The sequence below is a fragment of the Gopherus flavomarginatus genome, chromosome 5, assembly GCF_025201925.1.
Source record: "Gopherus flavomarginatus isolate rGopFla2 chromosome 5, rGopFla2.mat.asm, whole genome shotgun sequence".
Taxonomy (NCBI): domain Eukaryota; kingdom Metazoa; phylum Chordata; order Testudines; family Testudinidae; genus Gopherus; species Gopherus flavomarginatus.
The window spans coordinates 10,156,312-10,177,992 of record NC_066621.1 but is presented as its reverse complement, the minus strand read 5'-3'; the positions used below and the strand labels follow the sequence as shown (position 1 = coordinate 10,177,992).

Genomic DNA, 21,681 nt, shown 5'->3' with positions numbered 1-21,681 from the left:
TAAATACAAATTCAGAGCCATGAATGAAAATTCAATACCCAAGTTCCAGCACTGAAGAAAGTTACACTTCATGGCAACAGCCTAAAGCAGAAACATGCTCCCCCGTGGGAAATATTACCAACTAGAGACTGTGCCCTGGGCTATTGTATTAGGTTGAAGAGAATGGAATACAGTGTGTTCTGCTAGCAGCCCTCACTGTTCGCTGGTAGCAGAAGCAGCTGTGAGATCATAGCACACTATACAGTATGATGAGGCTTCTAAACAAATCCACAGGCTCCAACAATAGTCTATATATAGATATTTCAATCTTTTTTCCCCAGTGGGATAGCTTTATAAATAAGATGTAACGCAATATTTCAGTTGGGTCGCAGACAAAAGGACCAAGTCCTGCTGGCACTTGCTTTCTGTCACTGTACTTTTGAGAAGTCTAATTGGATTAAAAACTGGCATCTGTTTCTGGTCTCAGTTTCTCTTAGGCCAGTGAAGTCATTATTTAATCTAACAATTGTAGTACGAAGGAAAAAGCAGAGAACGCAAGGGGGTGGGTCTGGCTGGAGACTTTGGCAAAGCTAAGTCGGCAAAAGATTCCAGGACTCCAGCAGATACTGAGGTTTGCAGTCCCATGAAAGCAAATAGGCACCACTGAAAGTGCCTGAAAAGCCACTCAGAGGAAACCTGCTCCATGCTAGTCCAGATACCTGCTGGCATCCAACACCAGGGAAGGATAAGCCAGCTAGGGTCCATGAGAAAGAGCCAGCTCTTCAAGGTAAGATCAGTCTTTGTGAGTTGCTAGACAATGGTTTTATTGTGATATGGTGCGTGGTTTTGAACCAGTGTGAGGCAGAAGGGCAGATCCTCATCTGGTGTGGTGTCATCGCTCCATGGTCTATTAAGCCAACACCATGTCGCAGTGTTTTGGGGCCAACAGAAACAAGTCTGACTGAGGCCATGATGGCAAATGCACAATCATATTGAGCAGAGGGAGGTTGCGATGTGAGATTTGGTGGTTGGGGAGATGGAGGGACAACAAGGCAGAGAGGTCCAGGGAAAAACAGAGTCTTATCAGAGTTGAGAGAGTGAAGGGTTCCCAGTGAAGGGTTAGGTTACTACTCTTGTGCTCCGAAGCACGGAGCAGCAAGATGAGCAGTTCTGCAGGCTGCCCATTGAACCTCAGAAAGTGGCATTTCTCCAACTTCCTTGCCCTGCTTTGGGAAGGGGGAGGACTCTGGCTGAGCCCCCAACAGCCACCTGCCCTGTGACTAGAAAAAGTCTTTTGAAGAGGCTTTCAGCAGGAACTGGGCTGCCTGTTCTCCTTGCACTAAATGGCAAGGTGAAATCCTGGCCCCGACTGAAGTTAAAGGGAGTTTTGCCACTGACTCCAGCAGGCTAGGATGTTATCTCAGTCCTGGTGGTACATGGTCTCTGGGATGTCAGATTTTGGGTGCTGTCATGTGACAGTGCCAAGGAGTCACAGAAAGAGCTGATTTCTTCTAACACTGAACAAGGAACTTCATTGGAATAAAGAAACCAGTGTTATCCCTAAAGCCTTGTCTGTTTGTCTCTACTTCCAGTACCTCCTCCAGCCCCCAACCCCTGCCTGGATTCCTGCTGTAGATTTAAAGAAACAGTACACATCTTCATGAAGTCTTGCCAACTATCACAAATTGATCATAGGTCTCGGGATATTTGGTGTTTTCCTTATGGCCTCTGGTCCTGTTATTATAGGGTGATCTCAGCTTTCATTTCAAATGGAAATTAAGTTTCTCCTGGGGCAAAAGAAAAGCTTGAGAAATGTGAATCCTGACAGCTCAGAACCCCAGCAGGCAGATCAAGAGAACCCAGCATTCATCAGTCTTTAAATTTCCCTGAATCCAGGGGCCTGACTCATCGTTTTTGAATACTCGGGATGGCAATACTGAAACCATCAAATGGTACCGCTCAGCTTACACGGCTGCCTCATTATAGTCTTCCCCCATTCGGTTGCTGTCCGAGAGGTCTGACTTCCAAAGTGCTCACCTTCAGACCCACTTATTCCCTCTCCCTCAGGAATTGATATCCAAGATATTTAACGGGAATGAAAAACAAGACAAATAAGTTTGAGGGTTGTGTTAACTTTATCACAGAGCCCTGAGACCATGCAGAGCACCTGGCGGCTCATCCCCACCAGCCTGTCTATTCCAATTGGGGGAATTCCAATTGGGGGAGTGCGGTCAGGCTGCTCTGAAAGGAGGTGATGCTGGAGGAACTGCAAACCATGGGGACTCTCCATGAAATTCTTTCCATTAAACAAAGAAAGCCAAATTGCCCGGATCCTGATCCCTGCACAGGAAAGCAGAGGAGATCAACCCCAAAGTGTTCAAAAATCATAAGTCAGACCCCCAAGCTCTCAGCTCAGGCAGGCAGTTCACACAAATGTGCAGAGACTATTTTCTCTGTTCATTGTTTTCCCACCCACTGATTCCTCTCCACAGTTCTCACCCTGCAGTGACACCTGCTGGGTGAGCCCAACTAACATAACAGATCCTAGGCACCGACATGGATGCATTAGCCACAGTGAAAAAACAAATTCTGCAGGCTCAGGCCCTTACTCCGATGAGTAGTTCTACAGTCTTCTAGGGGATTACTCAGGTGAGTAAGGGCCTTGAGGGATCAGGACCTGAGCTAGAAGCCAAGCGTCTGCTGGCAATACAAGTGTTTAAGTTACCTTAAGCATTAGTCAGTAATAAGTGCTGCAATCATAGTGGATTTCAGCACAAGAACAGTCTGTGCTCCCCTCAGCTCCTGATTTCTGTTGGCCTGCTTCTGCCTCGTAGCCACTGCAGGGATATCGGAGCCCCCGGGGCATAGAGCAGTCCTGCTGTGCCTGACCCCATTGTAGGAACACAGGGCTGGCCAGACTGTGTTCCTACACAGCCCTGGCCCAGGGAGGCCAGCATCCTGCCTAGGAAAGTGGCAGCACAAGGCACTTCAGAGGAAGGCTGTCCAAACCCTGCTGTAGCAATACACACTGGGCAAAGGTGCCAGTGATTTCAGTGGGTGTGCACCACCTGCATTAAGAGATATTAGACACCCGGTTAATATTTCTGACTGAGCTGCCACTCAGGGGGCTTGCCACTTAAGGCAATAGGAAGTATTTTAACATGAAAGTTCTATTCACTGCCTTTCTCAGTGTCTTAACAGTCAGGTCAATTATTTGCATTACTGTAGCCTGTGCAAGGTTCCTTGCCGCTGGGTACTTCCCAGATGGACAGCAGTGCCCTCAAGAGCTTACGCACACACTTCAGGAGAGATGGGAAGTGACTTGCCCCAGGTCATACAGGACATCAGGGTCAGAGCCATGAAGACAGCCCATGTTTCCAGAGTCCCAGTCCAGTGATCTAGCCATTAGGTTATGCTGCCTCCTCAAATACATCGATTTAATAGTGCTTTGTCCAAAACAGCAAATTTAACCAAGCAGGGGTGGGAGAGAATCTGAAATTGTAAAACATGTCTATGCAGCATAGAAACCTGGCCTGGGGTGAACTCCTCGTTTTACAGCCTAAAAAGCGCAACTAAATCTCACGCTTCAGGGCATCATCTTCTCCTCAGCAAGGTTAGGAAGGATTTCTCCTATCATAAAGGGGTCACTCTGCCCACAGCAACTGGCTATTTCTGCTACAATGAGCAGCCCTGCTTAAACCAATCAAGCTTGTCAGCTAAGACCCTGACCCTGCCAACACTTATGCACATGCTTAACTTTAAGCCTGTGAGCAGTTCCAGTGAAGTCAATGAGATTTAAGGCAGGCCCTTCAGTGTTTACAGGATTGGGGCCAAATGCTTAACTCCCTGCAAGGATTAATTGGTTAATGTTTGCAAAGAGCTGCTTTGAAGATGAAAGGCAAAGGAACAGAGTGTGACACATTTTTATTACTCTAGAGCTGGGAATCAGGAAACAAGTTATCAGAGGAGATTATAAAGATACACTGAACCCCAGAATTTTTGCCTGAAACCATTCTGAGAAATCAAACACCAGGGTTGCTACAACCATCCCAATGGCCAAGGCCTCAGAGCAAACTGTCCCTCTCCCATAGACATTCTTCTCTGAGAACTTGAAAGAAAATCCTAAAAAGCCAAAGGCTAACTGGATTTTTTTTTCCTTTCCCAGCCAATATGCTCAGAGTCTCCCTCGCTCTCCCTGTCCACGTGAAACCAACAACTGGAGCTACCTGCGCACACATGTCCTCTTCGGCTCTGAACAGAGCCAGGATTGGTACAAAAACAGGACAGACTGGAAGACAACTGAGATCCCCCTGTAGAGAAGCCAGCATTTGTAACTGCTTTTGCTACAGGTTGGAATAAACGCTTTGGGACGTGAACCGAGATCTACAAGATGCAAGTGATTTGGGGGTGAAGGTGAGACGCCTTAAAGGAGCCTAATTGTCAGAGTCGCACAGACTGAGCTCCCTAAATCACTCATCACTGTTGGGAATCTGGGCATTCCTGGTTAGTGAATCGGCACACGCGGGGGAGTTCGCAGAACCATCCCCCGGCTGGTCTGCTCCGGTTTCTCTTGCCCTCCAGATCGGCCAGGTAGCGGGGGTTTGTCTATACCTGGGCAGTAGCGCCGCTGGGCCCGGGGGAAATCACAGTCACCCGTATCTGACCGTCTCCACAGGGAAGCATTACGATAAGCCTGTCTCTATAGGCGTGCGGGGCTCAGTGTGTTGGCTTGGGGAGGCCAAATGAGCAGGAAGGCGAGTGAGTGGCTGGAAGTCCTGTCCCGCGAGTGGGGTGGGGACCCCACGGCCCGCAGGGGGGTCACTGGCCCAAGGAAAGGCTGCTCCGCCGGGGCTGAGCTTTCAGCGGTAACCCCGCTCCGGGAAGTGGTGGCTTGTTGGAAGTCAGGGTCCCTCATGAACAAACAATCCCGCCGGTGCCCCCTAGGCGCACTGCCCGCAATGCTCGGGGCAGGGCGCGCACCGTGCCCCGGGACAGCCCCAGGAAGGGCTGGGGGTTCCGTCCCAAGGAAATCCTCCTGCTCCGCTCCCAGCCCCTGCCGGGGGAAGGGAAAGCGGTGCCCAACCAGCAGCCGGCCGCTCCCCGAGGCACTCGGAGCTCTTGCCGGGCAGCAGGCGGGCTGGTGCCTGGGGGAAGGGGGCCCGGGACCCGCAGCCTGCAGGGGGTGGCCAAGGCGCCCCTGGGGAGACGGGAGCGCAGGGCCGGCTCCAGCCCAGCCGTGTCCCCGCGCCGCTGACTCTGCCCAATGAGCGCCCGGAGCGCACAGGAGCTGTCAATATTTCTAGGCTGCCCCCACGCCCGCAGCTCCAGTGTGTCCTCCGCCCCCGCGCCAGGAGCTCCATGGAAGCGGCCCCTTTCCTGCTCGGGAGTGAGCTGTCCCGGCCCGCGCTGGGGTCTTAGCCCTGCGGGAGGTGCCCGCCAGCGGGCGGCGCGTCCCCAAGCCAGCCGGTGCGCCCGGGCGCATGGAGCAGGTCTCCTGCCCTCCGCTGCCTCCCGCTGCCCACGCAGCCGCGCGAGCCGTGGAGAGCGGGACCTGCCAAGCCGCGCTCGGCCCCACGGACGAGGCGGAGCCTGGCTGCCCCGGGAGGAGTGAGGGGGGGCGGCCCCGTCCCGCGCCCCGAGGGAAGCTGGATAAAACTTGCCCCTGTTCTTTCTCCGTCTCGAGAGCCACCCTGGGGAAGCGATGCTGAGCTTACGCCGAGGGGAAGGTGCTGTTAGGATCCCCTTGGCTCCCCGGGCCCCCGGCTGCAGCCAGCTCCCGCGGACAGCGGCCCTCGCCGAGGGCACGAATGCCAGCTCCCGGCTCTGCTTCGCGGTGGTGTTGGTGCTGCTGACGCTCACGCCCGGAGTGGACTCCTCGTGGTGGTAAGTGATGGGGGGGCTTGGGGGAGCTGGAGCCCGCAACTCGTCGGGGCCAGGCCCCGCCGCAGCTCCAGCAGGCTGGCTCGGGAGCGCTCCGGTTCGTCCCCCTGACCGGACAGGGGCGCAGCCCCGGGAGCCGAAGGTGCGAACGGGCTCCTGCCAGGTGCCAGCTGCTGCCTCCGGGCGCGGGCCGGGCTGGTCCCCGGGCTTTCCACGCTGGGGGGGGGGGTCCGCGGAGCTGCGCGCCGGGCACAGCAAGGGTGGGAACGGCCGAGGGAGGACAGGGCTCGAGGTGGGAGAAGTTACTGCCCTGCTGCCCCCCCCCCCAGCCGGGTTTGTAAGTAGCCGGGGGCGATTTCCCTTGGGCCAAAGCTCCCCCGCCTCTAACCCCAGAGCGAGCGGCCCGCGAGAGGAGGGGGTCCCGTCCCCGCCAGGCCGGATCCCTGCTAGGGACAGGAGCTCCCGGGGGCTTCAAGCCCGCCGAAGGCAGCGTGACACTCCGTGAAGCCAGAGCTGCTCGGCCCTAGGACCCCCGGGATCCCAGCGCCTTGCGCCCCTTCTCCTCGCGTTAGCTCCGCTCACCCCGACTGCTCCCAGCCCCAGGGCTCCCAGCAGAGGCGCTGGGTTCAGGATCCGCAGCGACCCTGCCCCCCTCCCCCCCCCACACACCAACCCCTAGAAAAACTGCCCCGGTGAAAGCCCCCCTCTGCTGGGGCGGGGCGGGGCGAGATACCGCAGGCTGACTGCTGGGTTTGCCAGTTTGTTGATACAGTCTCATGGACAAAGCAAAAGTTTACGCTTGTCATTGTTAATGCAGCTGTGGAATAAACAGGGCTTTAGCCTCCTACTCACACGCTAGTGGTAATTTAAGGGTGTTTTTGTTTTTCATACTTTGGAATTAAACAAAAAGCTCCTTGAATGACTAAGGCCGACAGTCCGCTGGAACTAACGAGGCGCTGGGTCAACGCTGCCGCTCGTTAGTTAGCTTGAGAGCCTGGTAGGACCAGCTGCGATCTAGAGCGTGGGGCTTTTATAAAACCCCTTTATTTCAAATACGACTCTTGGATTGAGCTTCCAACGTGTAAAAATTGTCAGCCCCGCTGCCCCTTCAGGCACGTACTAAGCTCGATTTACATGGAAGAGGGGCCAAGAACATAGTTCAGTCTCGTGTAAACTGCATGTTCAGCCCGAGAACAAGGCGCTTGTAAAGGTTCGCTCTGTGCTGACGCGCTAGGAAATCATCTCACCCACCCTCTTGTTATCCGGATAGAACCAAAACGAATTGAACAAAATAACCGACTCGAGCCTCTCGAAAAGCTCAAACCCAGCAAAGATACCGAGAAACCCGCACGATTATACTCAGGCAAGGAGTCTGGCGGACATTTGGCTGAGTAAAAACCGCAGGGTCGGGCCCGGAGCTGGGAGAGGATTGACGCATGAAAACAGGTCCTGTTTCCCGACGAGAAGCTCCCCACACCAAAATGATAGCGCCCCGTCCAGCCCTGCCAACGCTTCATTACCCAGGCTAGCAATGGGCCTGCGTTCATGTCCATGTTTCAACCTCCACAGCTCTGGGAGGAACTCCCCCCTCAGAAACACTGGCGTGCGCTGAGCAGGGTTTTGATCAATATAGACATGAGGGCGCAGAGCCTCAGTTCTCTCTTCGGATACTGTAGATTCCCCAATCCCTCTCCCCACCACACACACACACACACTCCCTGATTTCTCCTGTCCTGTGACAGATGTTCACTAGCTGCATCCAGTGCAGATCAGGGAAAGGGGGCTTACGCGCTTCCTCCTTTATAGGGCCACATGTTAAGAAAAGGAGAAAGCAGTTAACTAAATGTTTGCTTTGGTTTTGCTACACATCCAAACCGCGGACAGAAATAGAAAAAACAATTGGGGGGGTGTCCGACTTCCACAGCCAAATACTCAACCTGGGTACAGGAGAGTAGGTCATTGCTGAATTCTGCAGCGGGCCATATAATAGACAGAGGCGAGTCACCAAAGCTAGTGTCCTCTGGAGAATGCTCACCTGTGGGCTTTAAGGATTGGAGCTTTCTGATCATCCTAGGGAAGATTAAAACTCTGCCTCGGATACAGATCTATAGGGCTTCAGTATCTCTCTGCTATTCAGAACACCGCCTTTCAAGTTCAGCTTCAAGGAAGAGCCTAGCCAGAAGCAGATCAAACCGAGTTTTCCCTTCAGAAGCCCCCTTTGTGGAGCTCTTGTCAGGTTTTGCTGATACCAAGCTTGGTTGAACTCCAGGGAATGTCTGTTCTTCATCTCATCAATTTCCTTAAAAATCGGGGATTGAAGCCCCTTGCTTTAGGATAACGGTATTAGGAGCTGATCGGGAGCGGTTGTGAAAACAGTGGGAGCCAGGACTTGTTCAGCTCCTCTAGGACACACTATTAGCCAGCAAAGTTCAATGAGCTGTCTCAAGTTTTGCTAATCCCGGCTCCAAGAAAAAAGGCTTGAAATATTGGGAATGCAACGGACCTAACCTTGGGTCTGACAGGTGGCTCGTATTAAGAATCAGAGCGTGTTAGGAAGGGCTTGCTATGCATTTGAGTTGCCAGAAAGAAACAGATTTTTTTTTAAAAAAGGTATTTGCTCATGTAGCAAAGTGAAGAGAACATGGCATCGCGGCTTTTCCTACTGCAGCTCTTGGCAGATTCTCTGCTCCCATGGAGAAAGGTAGGGAAATTCCTTATTGTTCTCACCGGTAGGGGCTAGGAGGCGATCTCTTGAAAATCTGGCCCCAGGTATATTTTATGGGTTTGTAATGACCCCTCACACCCAGTGCCTCACCATCTGCAGATTCTCTAACCTGAGATGAAACCATCTAAAAATTGCATTTCAACGATAAAGTCCCCTCCCTGCCCCAGAGCCCCCAAAGCATTTGGAAGTATTTTTGGCCAACACGCACTGTTTGCAAAACCTCTTAGCTCAGACAAAAAATAATCCATTTAAGCAGCAAAAAAGATGCCCATGTCAAGGAAATTGGAAGAGCAATTTAATCCACTACATTTTTGGGCTGAGCTTTTCAAAGGAACCCAAGGGGTTTAGGCACCCACTAATTTTCAAAGGGTCCTTTGAAGATTGCAGCTTTAATCCTGCTCTTAATGAGCTGTCAGTCACTGCACTAGAGGTTAGATTTTATACCATGAGACAGAAATGGAATGCCACACATTTACACACTGCTATTCGTAAGTCATAGTGCCAGAATGGCTCTGGGATAATTCAAATATCCCAGAAAATAAACTAACACAGGAGCTTTGCTCTTTCATAGTTCACTCGCTCCTGATGATTCCTTATTGAAATAGGTAAGCCTGTCAATCATCTCCATGACAACTCAAGTATGATGTCAGAGAGAACTCTTGCAGGGACAAGGTAACAGGAGCCATTCAGCCTTCTAGTACTAGTCTCACTCGTTAGTTCTCCCGGAAATAAGTGGAGGAGACAGAGCAAGAGTGACCAGGGAAATGGAGAATGTGAGGTTTTCCAGAAGGCACTAGTGGCTCTAACATTACAGTGGTACTAAGACTGCATGACTGGCTGCTGCTTCTCAGGTTCAGGGAAGCTGTCAGGGCAGTCCATCCGCAAAGGGCCCTAACCCATCCTGGATTTGGTTACCCATTGGTAGCAAAGCCAGAAAGTGGGAGTGAAAGAACCAAACCTGACAGTGAAGAGGAACTTGTCTTCTCATCCTGCTTAATTCATACTCTGCCTCAGTAGCTTCTTGGGTGGCAGGTGCCCTTCAAGTGCTCTCCAGCCAGGAAGATGGTTGAGGTGATGACAATTGCATTCTCATTGGCATAAGCTCAGAGACCACTTCCATAGTGGTACCCCACTGGCTGCTGGACTGCTTCAGCAACTAGTAAGAGGGGAGAGGCCAAGGATGGTGTGCATTCAGCTCATAGCCCAGAGTTTGGTAAAGAAGAAGTAGTGGTGACAGACAAGTGGAATGTGTGAACTATAGGGCCCAATACAATGGGGCTCTGGCCGCTAGTGTAATACAAATAGATGAACAATAATGCTGTTCCCAGCAATACCCAGAGGTGGATTTGTACGGCACATTCAGCCTGCGTGGAACTGAAATGGTTGGGGCAGCAAATGTGCATCACTGGCCACGAGTATCAGGTTGATACAGGCACTGGTCTGGGGCCATAGCTAGCTACCTATGGTGTCTGCCCCCAGCTTCAGGGCAGGCGAGAACAGAATAACATCCCCTCAGAATGTGAGGTTACTGATACATGAGGAGCTGAGGAAGGAAAAGCCTCAGGGACTAGGAGAGAGGCTGGAATATTTCAGCTTCTTACTAAGGAGGAGGGAGAAGGGAAGGCTGGTTAAGGACTGTGTATTTGGGGGAAAGGGCTGGAAGAGAGCCCTCCATGGGCCAGCTAACAGCATTTGGAGTAAGCAGTCATGAGTACTGGCTAGTCCTAGCTGAAGTGCTTCCTATTTTATTAACGGAGCTCATAGGAAAAGGCCATTTATTTTCCACAGGAAGTTTTGAAAGATTTGTTCCCCCATTTCCTCCTGCCCCCCTCCAAAAAAAATCCTGCAACTTTTCCAATCAAAAACCATTTACTTTAAGTTTTCCTCTAGCTGCCTCCCCTACTTCTTCCTTTTTGCAACTGTCAGAGGAGGAAAAAAGGCAAAGAAACAGGGAGAAATAAAATGACCCATTTGTTTCTTAGGTTTATGATGAACACTGACATTGCAAAGGGAACCAATATTTTCTATAGAAGTTTTCATTAAAGAAAGGCCATTTTCTGTTTAAAAACATTTGATGGATATGTTTGACCAGCTCAAATCTTTAGATTTTAGTAAGGTTTCTAGGTTCTGTGCAAACATACCAGAAGATGCAGATCATGCCAGTCAGAGCTCACTCTACCATTCCTGCTCTCACAATATAATCCTGTCTCCACTCCGCTGGTTAGAAAATGTTTGGTCAGGGGATTTCTACCCCTCCTCCTCTCTGTAAATGTGATGACATTTTGATCACAAGGATATGGGGAAAAGGGATTGAGATGTGATCAGTGCTGGGGAGCTGATAAATCTTATACAGTAACTCCAACTCATTTGGAGACAGCAGATGTCTGAGAGTGTCTAATGAGAACATGGCAAGAGTATGACCTGTTTTGGATGAACAAAGCTAACTTCCCCTGCGCTGAATTACAGGCCATTCTGCAGCATGGACTTGTACTTCTGCTTATAGATCCATAGATAGTAAGGGCCAAATGGACCATTAGTCTGATCACCTGCATAACAGGTCAGAATTTCACCCAGATCCCTGCAGTGGAGGGAATTATTCTTCCCTAGAGCGAGTCCCTGATCCAAACCCTCTGAGCTTCAGTCAAACTCAGATTCAGACCGGCTTCCAGACTTGGGCTGACCCCTGGCATGAGGCCCCAGAAATCCCAGCACCTGCATGGCTACACAGGTCTGATCTGAGTACAGCATTGTCATTGGATGCTCTCAGGCAACAGGGGTAACTCAGGAACCCACATCCAGGTGCCCAGACCTAGGTAAACTCTGCAGTGAAGGGATATCCATAGCAGCTAGAGCCCTGAATGCTGCACCCTTGGAAGCTATGATTTAGATGCAGGTCTAGCCTTTGTGCCCAGACTCCCTTCCCTCCCTCCTCTCTTGCTACACTGAAGAGGGTGGCGGGGAAGAAGAGAGAATATCCCAACATTTTCAATCAGAACAAGGTGTGGCCATAGTTGGTATTTATATAGCACTTTACAGAAAGTGACAAAATACTGTACCTTCTCCCAAGAGCTTACAGTCTGTTAGATATTAGTGTTACTGGCCTGCTGCTCTCCTGACAGTCCCAGTTCTGGGACTAGAGATTTCCTGGCTCCTGTTCTAACAATTCAGCACCTTCTACCACCACTAAATTCACATTAAAGATATTTTAAAAGGTGGACATTTACTGCTGTCACTCAAACTAGGAATTCTCAGGGATTCCCAGGAGATAGCAGATGTGGACCCTTCATCTTAGTGACAGGTAACAGCTAAGTTCTGTCTATCCAGCTTCTTACAGGCACGCGCCCCCCCCCCCCCATCACCATGGTATCTGATCATCTCTCACCATCTACAATTCAAGGTCTCTCTCTCTTTCCAGCTGATAGGAGTAAATACTTCATTAGATTTAGGAGCATGTTTAGCATGTGTTCTGGGGAAGCCGCATCTAGCTCTTATGAAGAGAGCATGGGAGATGCTCTCAAGATGCTCCTCTTGGCTGGCAGTTTTTGTTCTGGCAGAACATAGCTCTAGGGATGGGTTTTGCGGAACCGGAAATGGCTTTCAGGTGATAAAACCCTGCGTGGGTATTGGCACTAACTCCACGCTGGCTGGGGGAAAGAATTCGGTTGCACAACATTGAGGTTTCGACATTAGTTTTTGTTCCACACTGGAATACAAACAAAACTTTTCAGATGTTTTTGCAACACAGTTATGTGAAAAAGGGCTGGTTTGGGTCTGAAAAGCTCAGGTGTTCACAGTTCAGGTCTCTGGTCAGATGTGACCAGGGAGCCCTGGACCTCAGATATTCCTGATGAAAACTTTGTTGAAACCATTGTATGTCCTTGAAATATTTCAGCATATTTAGATGAAATGACTCCTCATGGAAAGTGTTCTGGCCAGCTTTTCTTTGAATGTTATCTTCCTCGTGATCTAGATATGTTGGCAAGCACATCTTTTTTGCCATTGCTATTACAGTAAATACTCCTGGTGGTGCATCATTCATTATTTTTATTATTGCCAAATCCCTTTAGGGATTGGCCCACAATAAACTTGTGCCTTAGAGGAAATGCATCTCATTTTCCCAGTCAACTTTTAAAGAAGTTGAACTGAAGGAACTGGGTCAGTTCAGCCAACAGTGCGTGGAAAGGAAATAACCAAATGCTTCACCTAAACAGCAAATTCTGGATTTTTTTCAGTGACATCAGGCAGGCCCACATTGCTTCACGAAAGCTCCAGGAATTGGCAGACCTTGCTAGTTGAAAACAATGTTTGTTTAAAGCCTGTAGCTCTGAATATTTGTTATTTACACTACCACAGAAGCTCAAGTTCAAATTATGACATGGGCTCACTCGGCATTCTCAAAGAGCTGTGAAAGTTTGTGGTGCCATCACATCTGGGTTTGTGTTACTCAGTGCAGTTCAAGCATCAGAGTATATTGTGTTAACTAGCAACAACAAGAAGAATGGAAGTCACATATCACAGCACATATGTAGAACGCCTCTAAACCATAAAGTGTTACTCAGCAACACAATACCAGCTGATCACTGAAATTGAAAAAGGAGCACAGAGGAAAAAAATCTAAGTCACATTTGCACATGAGCTCATGCTGGTCATATACAAAATGACTCCAGGCCTGGGGAAGTCCAGTTGTCCCCAGTCTCTGCTCTGGGATACAGCCCACCTCGCAAAGCCTTACTCCAGTACTTAATCCTATACACAATACTAGGACTATTGTATGAAGGAGAAGATCAGGCCCCACAATGGGCCTCAAATTTCTTTCGAAAGATTTGGGGCAGATTAAACAAATGTTGCTTGTCAATATAAACTATGCAATAAACAAACATGGTGCAAGTAACTTAGTAGAGTTTACTCGCTGTTGAGAGCTTGGTTACTGGAGTGTGGAAAGTCATTTTAAAATAAAGGTTTGGTTAAAGAAGAATGTACACAAACATGTGCCCCCTTCTCCCTCAGACACCCAACCCTCACACGCATGCCCCAGCCCCCTATAAACTCAGAGCCACACAATCCTCCTTAGCTAACTTGTTTAATGCTAACCACAATCCTTGGAAACTACAAATATTTAATTTCGTCTGGCACCAGAACAGATGTGAGGCATCAAACTCCTTAGAGATAAAACAAGCAAGCTCATTCCCTGGCTCAGAAGCTCATGGGATACTTGGGGCCACTTGGGTTCCTTTAAAACCACAGACACAGTAAGGAAGATCCTGTGCTAACACCGATCATATTCGCATTGGGATTGTGTTTAAATCACCATGAAGATGCATCCCAAAGATCATTACTGGGGCAGACTGGCAGTACCCAAGACAGGAGGTCAAGTCAGACATTCAGTAGAAACAAGTCATCGGCACAAAGTCAATCTTAAAATTGACTTAGTCAGTGTAGCCCTCTAGCGAGGGTGTATTCGAGGGTTCCCTCTACGCTGATTGGCAAAGGATCTGTCACAGCCCCACCCAAACAACTTTGGCCCACACAGTAGCAGTTTATGCTTTTAGCTTGGAGGTGCCAGGTTCAAATCCCAGTGCATCTGCCAAGATGGCAGCTGTCACAGCAGCTCTCTACATAGCTCTGCCTTGGGCACAAAGTGCTGTAGTTTACTTCTCTCTTCCACAACACTTGCTGCAAAGTACAGAGCCATTCTTTTCTACCTACTCTCATTCCCCATGGCTGAGTAGGGGAAGGAGGATGCGATGGGCAGGTTCCCAGGAAATGGACTCTCCGGATAAACACACACTGCTGCTGAATGATAGTAATTGGGAGTCACAAACCATCAGATTTATGCTGAAGTGCTCTAATGCTAGCTATTCAACAGTCGCCTCTTTCAAAAACGTGTTGGTTTTTGCTGGTGGTGGTTTTTAAGTCAAACTCAGCTAAAAATGAACTCTGGCCTGTGGAGTCCTTCCAGTGTGTGTTGGTAGGAACCTATTGCAACAGATGGGTTCTTTCAGTCATTGCACACAATAATCTGGTCTAATTGTATTTCTTGGTTCAGTCTTCAGAAGAACTGTTACCTAGATGGTATTTCACTGAAGAAAATGGAGGGGGAACTCATCTGTTGCTCTTACACATCTACTAGCTATTATTAATGAAGCACTGCTGCAGTGCTTCAAGGCCCTAACTGAGATCAGGACTCTGTGCTAGGCTCTGTCCAGACACAGGAAAAGGTCTCTGCCCTGATGAGTTTACAATCCAAATACACAAGACAGAGGATGGGAGAACTATTATCCTCATTTTGCAGATGGGAAACTGAGGCAGAAATACTAGGTGATTTGTCCAAGGTCACACAAGGAGGCTGTGGCAGAGCCAGGAATCCAACCCAGATTTAAGTCCCAGCCCAGTGCTGGAACCACAGACCATCCTCTCAGAGCTACCAAAGGCCTTTATCTGAGCTCTTGAGCAGTGTAAACACTGTAGTGGCTAGGAACTCACAAGTCCTGGCTTCTAGCATTGGTTCATTGTATGAGCTTGATGCAGGTACTCAGCACTTCAGAAAAATCAGGTTCCTCCATGTATTCGCTTCCTATCTATCAAATAGGGGAGTGATACTTATCCACCTTCCGGCCTGGACAGAGCTAGGTTTCCATTCCATACTGCTTTCTAAGACCTTTGTGTCTTCTCTTCAGTATAAGAATATTCATTGGCCCAACACTCAGGAGACCTGGCTTCTATTTTCTAGCTTAGCCATTGGCCTGCTGTGACAAATCCCTTCACCTCTGTGCCCATGTCATCTCTGTGCCTCTTTGGAGATGACATTATCTCTTACTATGGGTTTGTACAGCACCAAGCACAGAGCCTCAGGCTCATTTGGGGTTCCAGGTACCATAGCAATACTCCCACATAACCAACATGGGATGTCACTATGCCATTGGCCAGTTCTTGGGGGCAGGCTCTGGTTCTTCAGATCCAGAGGAGATCAGTAGTTTCTAGACACTTGTTAATGAAACAATTCTCTGTAGTAACCACATTTTGATACCACAGACATTAGGGCTGTGAGGTCATGGAGTGGGAGGTTTGATCAGGAATCAGTCACAGGGCTGGGGGGAAATGTAGAAAAAAAATTTTAAACAGTGACCAGAGAATAAAGAATGGAAAAAACCACACAAATTAAATAGGGTTGGGAGATTTAACAGCATAATGCTGTGCAGTGAGACCAGCATTTTCAATATACAGAGCAGTGGCTCTAAGGAAATTAGGGCTGTTAATCATTCCAAGGTGTTAACAATTTTAACAGGCCAGGATGGCTCTACTCCCAGTACAGCTTAATAAAATATTAAGGATTTATAACAACAAAGTAATATCTTGCACATATATAGCACCTTGAGGTCAGCCAGCTGATCATACTAGTCCCTTCTGGCCTTGGGCTCCATGAATGAATCCTAAAGTGTGTTGTGGTCAGTTAGGAATTCTATACCCACAGTAGCCAGGGCGAGGAAAGGAAGAGAACACAGTATCCATGTGAAACCAGCTCAGGAACAGACATCCTGTTAGGAATTTGCCCCCTGCTTTTGCAAAAAACCACCATGGGCTCTTTAGCAACCAAAAGTGACCGGGATCTCCATTTTACATCTCACCTAACAGGCCTCTTCTGTCTCCTGGTGTCCTCTAGCACCACACCGATGCACTGGTTCAATAATGATCCAATGGGAAGAGCCCCACCTAATGAGTCACCGGCACCCACTTCCTGGAGCGGAGAGCACCATCCTGAGCCATGGGTTTAGTGCACAGGAGGATTGGCCCTCCAAGTCTATGATTCTCTGTGATAAGTTGCAAGAGTCTGTGGCACACTGAAAATGGAAACCACAGGGATAGCATGAAATAAATGGAATATTAAACTAGTTAGTGCAAATGCCACTGTGCTCAGCATCTTGCTCATGTTTAAACTAAGTGGATGCAGAGCCTCAGAACCTTGCTGCAGGTTCATCTAACTGCGGCACATGTGGGAACACTGGGTATCAAAGCAACTGAGAACTAAGGGGGATTGTGGGGGCAGGGGGAGGGCTGGAAAAGTCAGAGAGGAGATACAGAGGTTTCCCCTCCACACCAGCAAATCTTTTCCAGCCCAGACCAGCACCACCTGAAGTGATGCCCAGTGGCAGCTTTGGGGTCTGCTATATGAAGTGAGTTCATGGCCCTAGACCACTTCCTATGGCCTGATTCTGCAAGGTACAGGGTGCCCTCTAAGGAGGGGTCCAGAGCCCTTCACTCCAGTGGGTACTGTGGGTGCTTGCACTCCCCCCTCAGAGGGCAGAATGCCCCCCTCACAAAAACTATCGTAACACTGCCAGGCTTGGAGAAGAGGCAGAGAATGAGAAAATCTGGAAGCTAGGTACACAGCTGTCAAGACTTTGGAGGCTTCAGGATCAACCTATCACTTATGGATTTTCGTGGCCTACTTCAATGTCTTTGTGTGCTGTGCTGAGGGCCTAAGACCCCAGTCTCTTCCCTCCACAGAAGAGATCACAGCAGGGCAAAGCTTCCCTGCTCCTGCACTTACTCCTTGCCAGAGACAGCACTGTGCTGTCCCTTCCAGAACAGAATCTTAGAACACGCCCTTGTACATTGTCCCATCTACAGCTGGCAGCAGCCCATGTGCCAGAGATCAGAATTAAATCTTTAAAGAATCCAGCACTGATCCATTTGCCCAGCAGCTAAAACAGACATCCTGTGCTCACAAGTCATGTTTGACTGAGGTTATAACTCAATTGAAGAGGTTCTGATGGCACCACTTGCTTAGCTGCAGAGGGATTACATGCTTAGCATTTCTTCCAAATGATGCTAGGCCTACTAGCCTGAGTAATAATAGGTGGGAGCGTGAAATATTACAGGCATCCAACAGCCAGAGGAGGGATTGAATGGGAAAAAGTGTCTGATGCATGGGCCAAGAACAGTGGATTGGTCACTTAAAGCCTTGTTAATCTGAGCCTGAACACTGCTCTGCAGAGAGCCACAGGACAAGGCTGCCAGCATTTCTTTGCTTGATCCAGTCTATCTGCAGCTGCCAAAGCCGCTGCTTGTGACTAGGTGGTGACTATACTGAAGGGGTACGAGGGAATCCAGAGCTTCCAAACTGTCTTAAGGGAGGGTAGGAAAGTTGAGTGCCAGGTACTTCAGTGTGAAGGCACCACCCACTCCGTCATTCTGTGTTGGAGCTTTCAGAAAACATCTTAAAAGCCCAGTTTGCCCTAAGAGCCTACTCCAAAGGAGTCAATTGAAAGTCTCCTACAGACTTAAGCAGGCTTTGGATCAGCTCCGACATGGATATTTTAGGAGTTACTCTGCTTTCCTTGGTCAGAATATCCCCTCCTGACTCTGCCCTGCAGTGCACACTGTACACCCTGAGTTGTGTTCAATTTGGGTGGTAGTGGATAGTCTGCAAGATGCCTTAGTAGCCTTTGGGATGACAGAAGCTGCAGGAAGAGCAAATATTATCCTGGCATCAGTTTGCAGTCATGACCTCTCCATGCACTACAGAGAACTAGAGCTAACACCTCCTGCCTTGGCTTTGTCCAGGCCAGAGCTGGCAGCCTGTGCACCCTGTGTGTCTGAGCTGAAGGCAGTGGGTCTAAGGCCCCCTTGCCTATAGTCAGAGGTGTTTAAAAGCCAGTTCAGTTTTACCAGTGCAAATCCATGTGGACACCCTTAATTTGATTTAAATCTTATCATATTTAAGTAATTTAAACCAAGTTAAATCGGTTCAAAAACAGCACCTTACCTTGAACTGGTGCAACCCTGAATGCAATAATGTTGGTTGGAAAATGGAATTACCTTCCCAGGGCAAATCCTGACCCTTCAAAATTTTGACATTTATTGTGAAACAAATTGCAAAAATATTATGATTTGGAAATACTGAAAAATGTTGAAACATTTGAGATAAACATGTTTCACTTCAGTAATGTCAAAGTGTTATGTAAAATGCATTCATAATATTAAATGAATATTTATCATACAAGTCTCTGTAAAACAGACATTAGCAAAATAAAGTTAGAGCCAAAATGATTCCTTTCAACTTTCTCCCATCTAAAATCAAAGACATCAACACACTCCCACAAAATGTTTCAATTTGACAAAAATGCACTTCCCCACCCCCACCCCATTGGAAACCTGTGCTATTGAGCATTAGACGGTGTATATCTTAAAGCCAGTCAGAGATGTTCCTATTATTCTAGCTCTCAGCTCTCATCAGATCACTACCAGAGCCCTGAATAATGACCTTGACTGTTGCAAGGTCAGTAGCAGGGAGGCCTGGACAGTTTCTGTGCAGGCTCAGAGCACATGGCTTGTGTTAGAGAAGGAGAATCTCCAATATTCCGGAGGACCAGTAGTGTCATGTTGGTATTCTAGCAGTGATTCAATCCCCACACCAAACTAGGAAGAGGAAACACTTACTTTAAAACTAGTAGCCTGTCCCAGAAACATGACCGTTTTCATTTCGTTAAAGCCCTTTACAAGTGCCATAAAGAGCCCAAGCATTTCCAGAAAAACAGAAGTTTCCCCTTGATGTGTCAAGGGACAAACTTAATTATTTTCAGATAGTGAGATGCTCTGCTTTGCTGATGGGCAGCGATGGACGGAGCCCATGCAGGGCTGTTCAGTCAGGATTTTATACTCCTCACCAGAGCACCTAAGCACCTTCCAGCAGTGCATTACACCCGGTGCCTAACATCTGTCACATTGTTCTCTCCAAGGGGAGAAGCATGTGCTGTAGAGTGTCTTACTCTGGTAGGGGGTGTCTTATTTATATCCACACATCTGTTGCTGTGTTTGTTAGCAAAGGGAAGGTGAAAGAAATGCGCCAATACACTTGGAGTGCTGAGGTCTGCGATAGCCCTGAGCTCCTGGAGGAGTTTTATTCCCCAGCCTGGGACCAGACCACAAGAAGTTGTGTTTCACAGTGAAAAGTTTTTCCCTTGTTGTGAGTTCCATGGTCCCAGAGGAGTGTAGTCAATGACTATGGGCTTTGTCCCAGAGCTTTAGATAGTCTTTTCTATCTCCTGGGCCCAGGCCATGGAGCATTTTGAAGACAAAGACCAAACTTTGAACTTGATCCAATATTCCTTCTGAAGGCAGGGCAGAGAGCAGAGGATGGTGTGATGTGCTCATGGAAGTTTATCCTGTGGCACCTTTTAGACTAACAGACATATTGGAGCATGAGCTTTCGTGGGATGTACATGCATCTGACAAAGTGGGTATTCACCCACGAAAGCTCATGCTCCAAAACGTCTGTTAGTCTATAAGGTGCCACAGGACTCTGCCGCTTTTACAGATCCAGACTAACACGGCTACCCCTCTGATACATGGAAGTTTGTGTTGCTGAGGAGACAAGACCACGTTCTGTACTAATTGGAGTTTCCTATATGCCAAAGGCCTCATGCCCATGTACACCATTGCTGTAATCCAGCCAAGAGATAACAAAAGGCCAGAATAACTGAGGCCAGTTCAGCTTCTGCTAGGATGGGGTGGAGCTTCCTAACCAGAGATGGTTGAAAGCGCTGCTCATGGATGCTGCTATGCAAGAGCTCGGCGTCAGTGAGGAATTTAGAAGTCCTCCCAGGCTAGACTGAATTGGCCATTGGGGAAGAGAGAATTGACCTTTACCCAGACCATTGGGGCTGGGGTTATCTGTGGGAAAATTGTGTCCCAGTTTAGGTTTTTGGGTTTGTTTGTTTTTTACACGACACACAAATTAACAAAATTAAATTGAGTTCCTTTTTGTTGGAGAGGGTTTCGCTTGCAACAAGCCCTGTGCTCCCAGGCTTGAGCTGCAGCAGGCACAGAGTCTGCCAACCATTGCTACAAGCAGCTTTCAGCATGACCCTAGTGCTAAGAGTGGTATTTTGGGAGTAGATTTGATTTTTAAACAGCAAAAGCTGGGACATCCTCTGGGTTATGTCTAAGCTGAGAATAAGCTGAATTCCCCCTTCTCCCTTGGCAGCTCACCCCTCTCCTGACCCTTTGAGTGGCCCCCATCCCCTATGGAACCCAGGCAATAGCCCCTGCCTTGCAGACTTGAGTCTGTGCCTCATGCCCCAAGCAGATCCCCCTCATCACCACACCAGAGCTGGACTCCTCTGAAGCTGCACACTGGTGCTATAAACACACAAGTGCAGTAGCACCTGCTTTCCTCCAAGGGAGGCTTCAGACAGACAAATAATGGAGGCGCTTTCCTAGGGAGCAGTAGGACCTGCAGATCTAATTAGGAGCAACTAGGGTCAAACTCAATTGACCATCTGAAGGTTTGTTGTCTGTCCATGTAAGCAGGGCTATAAATCAGGCTGCATGATGCAGAAGCAGTTCACTCACTTAGGTGAAAGTGAGCAGTGGAGGGAGAAGGGACATGAAGATTCTTAAATTGTCAGTGTTCTGTAGAATGGTTCCTTTTAACCCTAGCAGGCAGACTTTGCTAACTTACCTGCACATTCCCTGTAAGCCTATAGCACAAAGCCATTGCCAGAGGAGGCAGGGAAAGATTCAGCTCTACTGCAGAGGAAGGGCCATCAATTGTCCCAATTGCTACCAAGTTCCTTATTCTGTATTTTTAAAAAGGTTTTTCTGGTGATTCTTTACCATGGTCTGATAACCCTCCTGGCCACATACCTATTGCTAGATATCTGAGACAAGTTAATGGGTGCAGGCTTTTCAAATCCATTAATGTAGCAAATATAAAATGCATTTCTCAGAAAATATTCCCAGTTCTTTGAAATATTCGGTACATTTGCTTGAGGCCTCAGCGTGCTGGGTCTGCTTGAAACCTGATCCCTTGTATACAGCAGTTTCTCCTTGGTTTAGGCACCATAAGTCCCACTTCAACCCAGAGATGCAGAGACCGGGTGCTGCCTCTGCAGAGGGTGGCTGGGACGTGCCTGGTACAGCTGAGGATAGCATAGGGCTCACTGCTGCTGGCCTTTGCAGAATGAGAAGCAAGGGCTGCCCAGGTCCCTGTTACAAAAGAACATGGAGAACAGAATGATTCATTTCTAATTCAGGCCAGAGAAGTTGTGGCATTTAAACAAGAAGTTTACCTGAGCCTGGTCTATAAAAGTGTT

At 48.6% G+C, this 21,681-nt stretch overlaps 1 protein-coding gene across 1 annotated transcript in view; it reads left to right on the top strand.

The window, feature by feature from the left end:
* The first annotated feature begins 5,195 nt into the window (after nt 1–5,195).
* Nucleotides 5,196–21,681, top strand: part of WNT2B (Wnt family member 2B) — a 45,264-nt gene continuing 28,778 nt past the window's right edge. The window contains exon 1 of the mRNA XM_050954363.1: nt 5,196–5,862. Within this exon, the coding sequence (XP_050810320.1) occupies nt 5,681–5,862 (182 nt within the window). The 5' untranslated portion in view covers nt 5,196–5,680. The remainder of the gene's footprint in view (nt 5,863–21,681) is intronic.